Here is a 6,876-nt window from a genome sequence, read left to right as displayed (position 1 = left end):
CGTAACTCGGATTAAGACGAGTCCTAAATGAAAAGTTATCTACTCGAACAGAGCTATCTGAAAATGATCGTTACAGTAGCCCAGGTCGTACGGATCAGACACAGAAACAGTAAAACAGTAGGTTCCGGTGGTTCTTAGTACTCGATGCTTATCACGGTTCTCATCCTTGATGCATATAGCTTCAAGTGTACAACTCGTTGATGTGTTTGCATCATCTTAACCAAGGTTTCACCATCATAACACTTGTGTAAGTCCAAGACATGTAGCACAACTCATTTAAGTGTTGCAAGTGTTTTGATGAATCAAAGTTACATCAAAGTCTTAGATCCGACACATACATGAACTATAAAAGTAATATTGAATTATAAACTAGAAAGTAAACTAACTAATCAAGATCTTAGGTTGTAGAACATAGTTCTTAGTTTGATCTTGAAGATCCAAGACTCAAAAGTCTAGATCTAAAGTTATTAAGTTAAATCTAACACAAGTGTATGAAGTTATAACTAAAGAGTTACACTTCCATGTTCTTGAACTTTCAAGTTAACTTTTAGTTCCAAGAAGTATGAGATCAAGACTAACTTGTAATACTTGACTAAATCACAACTTTAAAGTACATAAAATGAAGAAATAATCTAAATAAACAAGTAACAAGTTCATGGGTTTCATACTTTTAAAGATTCAAGCCTAAGTCTTTGATCTTTAGAAAGTAAACCTTAAGTTTACTTCATGAACACAAGTATGCTTTCAACACATGAACTTTAATCTTTTAAAAACAATAAGTGTAGAACATAACTAGAAAGTTTATGTTCTTGTATGTCTTGTAAGAACAAGTTAATATGAAGAATCAAACTAAAGAGTTTGATTCTTACAACACAACAACAAACTAACAAAGTAAGTAAACAATAGTCAAGACAAGTAACAAAACAAAGGATGATGATGATTATGTGTTGTGGTTCGGTTTTACAAAGAAAAGAAGAAGAGAAAAAGAAGTTCAAGTTACTTACAATCTATGAGAGAAAAAGAGAGAAGGAAATGAGAGAAAAATGTAAGTAAGAGTGTATGTGAGAATGAGATAATACTAGTGAATGAAGTAATGAAAATTTGAAACAAAACTCCCCTTGTACCACCCCTTGGCCGACGGTTAGCAAGAAAAAGGGGAGAGGGAAAAAGTCCACAAGGTCTTGCATGTAATGGTCTTTAAAAGTTGGTTAATGGGGGTGTTTACATGGGAAGTATGTATAACCAAACTAGTAACTAGATTCTCATGTATTAAACTAACTTAAGTCATCTAGTTAAACTTGAAAGTAATACTTACATGTTAAATGGGCTAATAAGTCCATTAAAGAAGTAGGGTGGGCTTCTTAAGTCCAATAACACTAATGAAAGCCCAAGTTCAATTAATTAACAAATTAAATCCAACAAAGCCCAAGTAATTAACTAATGACCTTAGTTAATTAAAATAATTAATAAAACTTAATCATGAATGTAAATAATACTTAAAAATATTATTCGTGTAAGTTTCGTGTGTCACAAAGACGTTTCGGTCATTTAAAGTCAAGTACGGGCAATCATGGTAACAAGTAAATGTAGTAACATACATTCGTTTAATCACACGTATTAATAATAATCATTATTAATTAAAAGTGGAAAAACCAGGGTCGTTACAACAACTCTGCTGGTCTTTATACCAAAGCACTGTCAACCGCTGTTTTTAGAACACACGTTCACAATATTGACATGAGACAAGTTCAAAAGATGTAACGACTCAGCGATGTCCACTTGAGGGGGAGTCAACTCTATGCTGCACTCTTTTTCCCTTGGCTAAAGTTTTTATCCCACTTGATTTTTCTTTAGCAAGGTTTTTAACGAGGCAGTACTAGTTGATCTGTAACGAAACAAAATTATCATCCAAGGGGGAGTGTTATGATATATGGAGTAAAAGTCAAATATGGATGATAATTCTGTTTACATACGCATGCATGCAAAGGAATAGTTATTTGCATAGTAAAATTATGAATTATTGATTACTATTTCAGCTACTCTATAATTGAAGATAAAAACGAGTAATGTACAGTTAAGTTTTAGTATTATTAATACTCACTCAATTGTAAGGATATGTACACCATTCTTCAATAAGAATTTAATCTGTTCTTTCTTCTTTCACATAAATTGAAAATAGGCCATTATAAGCTTACTGAATTATAACAATTTTAATTTTATTTATTTATTTACTACTCAGTATATTAGAAAATTATAAAATCCTGACAGTAGTAGATAGATCGTGTTCCCTCCTTTTTCTCTTTTTATATACCCTCTCTAAAACCTATTTCCTCTAGACAGAGCAACCACCGCCGCTGGCTACCGGCGTTTATGGCGATTCACCGCCGGAGACACCCCCACTACCACACTAAAAACCGATTCCGTTACATTATTCCGGTGATCTCCGCAATATCAGGTGCTATTCTCATCGTTTACGGTTTTATTTCGCTGCTTGCTCCGTTACCGGAGCATTTTCACCACCTTCTACGGAGGACGCCGGTAAATTTATTTCAAATTTCTTCATTATACAGTTATCGATACCTTTTACTTATTGTCTATATTCGATCACATTAGTTTGAAGAAGGTTTATATTTTGTAATTTTTTTTTTATCTCAATGATGAATTTTTGTAGGTAGATGATAATCGCAGTAATGTCGATATTCCTACATTTAAAGTTCCGGTTAGGTTTTATGCTACTTAGAATTTGTTTTATTGAATATCGGTTGGATCTGAGTTTGTGATTTGTATATTCTAATTTAGATTTAGTTTTTGATGTAGATCAATAGTGGAATGGTGAGTGATCGAAATCTATGGAGTACACGAATGTCAAAGTTTTATTATGGATGTAGTAATGCTAGCATTAAGTTTCCAAGTAAGTAGTGAATCAGAAGTTTTTGCAGTTTTCGGAGTGTACTTTGTGTGCTTACTGTGTATGTTTTGTTGAATCACAGAAGTAGAAACAGTCACTTATCCGAATCGGTACTTGATGATAGCAACAAGTGGTGGTTTAAACCAACAACGAACAGGGGTGAGTCCTGTTATTTCTTCTACCAAAAAATGCACTATAAAATGTTTTTGCAGTCGTTGATGAATCTGTTATAAACAGATTACCGATGCTGTTGTGGCTGCACGTATTCTGAATGCTACTCTTGTTGTTCCAAAACTGGACCAGAAGTCGTTTTGGAAAGATTCTAGGTTAGTTTCATAGAAATGCTTGAACATACAGTGTACCTGAGTGGGTTTGTAAGACAAGTTTAGCACTTTGACCTGGAAGTTCGATATGGCTGATACTATGTTTTTCTGCACAGTACTTTTTCGGAGATTTTTGATGTTGAATGGTTTATATCACATCTTTCAAAAGATGTAAAAGTCATAAAAGAACTTCCGCGTAAGGCAGGCAAGGTTTGGATTCCGTATAGTATGCGCGTGCCTAGAAAGTGTAATGAGAGATGCTATCAGTTGCGTGTATTGCCAGTTCTTTTGAAGAAGCATGTAAGTAATAGCTGAAAGTTATTTTTTTCTTTCTATTATCTGTCTTTGCACCATTTTCTGTGGCCATGAAACTATTTTGTTTGATTTATCTGATATAATGGTCAATTTCTTATTTCTGTTAGTCCATACCCAGTAACCTTGTAGGTTTGCATATAGTTTGAATAAACATGACAATCGTTTTAGTGATCTGGCAAATCTTCTATGATTTGAATCTGATAGCATTCATCACCAAGGTTATAATATTTCTACTTAAATATGTGTTTACGTGCTACTAAAAATGATTATGAATTAGAACAACATACCAGTGAGTGACCAGATGTGCTTAAACTGTAGACAAAAGCAACTGTTTCTTGGTAAATTAAAACTAATTCATGATTTTCTTACTTGGGCAGGCTGTCCAGCTAGGTAAGTTTGACTACAGGCTTTCTAACAAGTTGGCGACTGATTTGCAAAAGCTTAGATGTAGGGTCAACTATCATGCTTTGAGATTCACGGATCATATAAATAAAATGGGTCAAAAGCTGGTCAACCGAATGAGGAAGATGGGCAAGCACTATGTTGCTCTACATCTGAGGTATGGACTTTCGTAAAGAAACCACAAGCCTTCTTATCTTATCCTTTTTACTGAATATGTTAATGTATTTTAGCTTGGTTTGTTATTAGTTCAAGTTCCTGTGTTAAGTTGTTGATAGTTTACTTTGACCCATTAGAAAACTTGCTTTCCCTTATGCTAACTACAACTTGTATTGTTTAACAATACAGGTTTGAACCTGATATGCTTGCATTTTCAGGATGCTATTATGGTGGCGGAGAGAAGGAAAGAAAAGATCTGGGTAAAATTAGGAAGAGATGGAAAACCTTACATGTAAGTACTTAATTCTCCCTTTTAATTGATGTCATTTATTTCCTGAACCAGCTCCGAACTATAGGCGGCAAAACAGGTGGATCGGGCCACATGGGTGAAAATTCAAATATTTAGGACAGATGATGAGTTTGATTGCCTCAATTGCCCATTTTATTAAATTTGTAAATAAGTGGTACTGGTTACGAACACATGTATTGAAGTATTGGCCGATCATTGAGTAATAAAGGAATTAGGAGATTGTAAAGACTCTCTCCCTAACATAACTAGAACTGTTTTAGTCTATTTTGTAGCTGTTTTCTCGGTGATTTTTTTTTTTTTTTTATTGAATGCAACCCAGATTGACCCTTTCTTTACATATATGTGTTGAAATTGTCCCCTGTAAGTAATACTTCCAATCTTCCATTAAGATCAATAATACAATTAAGATGTCAGGCTAACAAAGATAGGGTTTGGACGTGTATATAATATATCTGTTGTGGTTCTGCTTTTGATGGCATATAGTCTGTTATAATGATATGACATTTAACAAATTAAATGCAACTAACAAAGAACAATTTCGTTATCTTTTAGGAACAACTCCGTTTCATCCAACGCTATAATTATCCATTGTAACTCGTTACCTAACTGTCATAACTGTAACCTTTAAGCAAGGCGTGATGATTTCTGATGCCAACTGCAGAGCAACAATCCTGACAAAGAAAGGAGACAAGGGAGATGCCCACTTACACCTGAAGAAGTGGGTCTGATGCTGAGAGCACTTGGTTATAACAAAGATGTTCATATTTACGTGGCTTCTGGTGAAGTATATGGTGGGGATGATACTTTGGCACCTTTGAAAGCACTCTTCCCCAACATTCATTCAAAAGACACCATTGCCACCAAAGACGAGTTGCAACCATTTTCTGGATTTTTGTCTCGTATGGCTGCACTTGATTTCATTGTGTGTGATGAGAGTGACGTATTTGTCACGAATAACAACGGCAATATGGCTAAAATATTGGCTGGCCGAAGGTATGTTCTTTTCTATACTCGTATATAATAATATGCCCATTTTAGAGTACAAACCAATGTTACTTTTTTGGGTCAAGATTGATTGTCTACCCAGTTAAGGTGGCATCTCAGGTGTGTTAATAAGAGGTCAAACCAAGTTCAGGCCAACATGAAATGTATTTAGGACAGTTAAATTGGCCGAGTTGAGGGTTGACCCACTACAACTTCTTCCCTTATATGTAATTAATAACTAATTCATAAAACACAAGTGCAAGAAATATAATAAAATAATGGTCCAACTATTTCAAATGTAACAAACTTCGGAGGTTTTAGACAATTATGTATACTTATTGATTGATGGGCCAAAAACCTGTCATTAATCGCTTGAAATTGTCATCTCTGGTGTTTAACTTTTGGTAAAAACCAGTTAGGAAGCCCGCGCGTGGCGGTAGGAGGTAATATTTTTTTTTTAACTTCAGCAGAAAGTGACGTCAGCAGAAAGTTACTGTTCATTTCATCCTTTGTTTGAGTATATAGGTTAATTAATGTCTCTAGACATTTATTTTTTTGCGAAAGTGTTTCGAGTGCAAATCATGTATGTTTTATGAGATGTATACCTTTTGAAGTCTTTGTTTAGTTGGGAATGAACCTTAATCGATGATCCTGATTGTACTGTCTATTGTGTATCCTTTTTATCACAGGAGATACTTTGGACACAAACCAACAATACGTCCAAACGCTAAAAAGCTGTACCGTTTATTCCTTAACCGAGAAAACACGACGTGGGACGAATTCTCTTCTGGAGTAAGAACTCATCAAATAGGTTTTATGGGGGAACCAAAAGAGATAAGACCGGGTCGAGGAGAATTTCACGAAAACCCTGCTACTTGCATATGTGAAGACACAGAAGCCAAAACAAAATTTGAAACATTACCGCGCAAATTTGGGAAGAATAATATTGACTTGGATGAAGTGGTTGCTGATCAGGACGTTGAAAATGAACCAGAATTATCCGATCAAGACGAAGATGATGATATTATTGGTCATCAGTTATTACATTCAGTCAATGATACAAGTGTAGAAGATGATCCTTTGATATCTGAATTACCTGAACTTGAAGAGTTGCTATCGGATTAACTACCATGGTATTGAAGATGACAGAGTGTTAAAGGTACAACTCAAGAACTTTGCACAACACATACATCATAGTAGACATGTACATAAGTTGATGTTTACAGGGGGTAGTGTTATTTATACTTGATGGATGAAGACACAGAATACAACTTCCAAAAGCAATTCAAAGGTTCAAACCATATTTCCAACCATTTTTTGCAGTACTGAAGGTTTCTTATTTCTTTCTTTTTTTGTTTTATACTTTTTAGGCTGGTTTTTAGGGGTAAGCTTGGTAGAATGTGCAGACTTTTTATAAATTTACATGTTATTTTTGGATATATCTGATCAATCGTAAAATAGGAATGTATGATACTGTA

At 34.5% G+C, this 6,876-nt stretch overlaps 1 protein-coding gene across 2 annotated transcripts; it reads left to right on the top strand.

The window, feature by feature from the left end:
- Positions 1 to 2,370: 2,370 nt before the first annotated feature.
- Positions 2,371 to 6,565, top strand: LOC139858694 (O-fucosyltransferase 16). Of its 2 annotated transcripts, XM_071847533.1 has the most exons (10): positions 2,371 to 2,538; positions 2,672 to 2,719; positions 2,818 to 2,911; positions 2,991 to 3,067; positions 3,146 to 3,234; positions 3,348 to 3,531; positions 3,924 to 4,105; positions 4,294 to 4,396; positions 5,076 to 5,407; positions 6,088 to 6,565. In XM_071847533.1, exons 1-10 carry the CDS (start codon positions 2,371 to 2,373, stop codon positions 6,521 to 6,523), a joined length of 1,713 nt encoding a protein of 570 aa, XP_071703634.1. In that variant the 3' UTR covers positions 6,524 to 6,565. The 2 variants fall into 2 exon arrangements, with proteins under 2 accessions (XP_071703634.1, XP_071703641.1); XM_071847540.1 differs by lacking the exon at positions 2,672 to 2,719.
- The last annotated feature ends 311 nt before the right edge of the window (positions 6,566 to 6,876 follow it).

Source organism: Rutidosis leptorrhynchoides, chromosome 1 (genome assembly GCF_046630445.1).
Source record: "Rutidosis leptorrhynchoides isolate AG116_Rl617_1_P2 chromosome 1, CSIRO_AGI_Rlap_v1, whole genome shotgun sequence".
NCBI lineage: Eukaryota > Viridiplantae > Streptophyta > Magnoliopsida > Asterales > Asteraceae > Rutidosis > Rutidosis leptorrhynchoides.
This window is presented reverse-complemented; position numbering and strand designations above follow the sequence as displayed.

Coding starts and splice junctions, on each gene's coding strand:
- LOC139858694 (XM_071847533.1), top strand. CDS start 2,371: ATGGCGATTCACCGCCGGAGACACCCCCACTACCACACTAAAAACCGA. Junction 2,539..2,671: donor ACCTTCTACGGAGGACGCCG/GTAAATTTATTT, acceptor GAATTTTTGTAG/GTAGATGATAATCGCAGTAA. Junction 4,106..4,293: donor TATGTTGCTCTACATCTGAG/GTATGGACTTTC, acceptor TTAACAATACAG/GTTTGAACCTGATATGCTTG.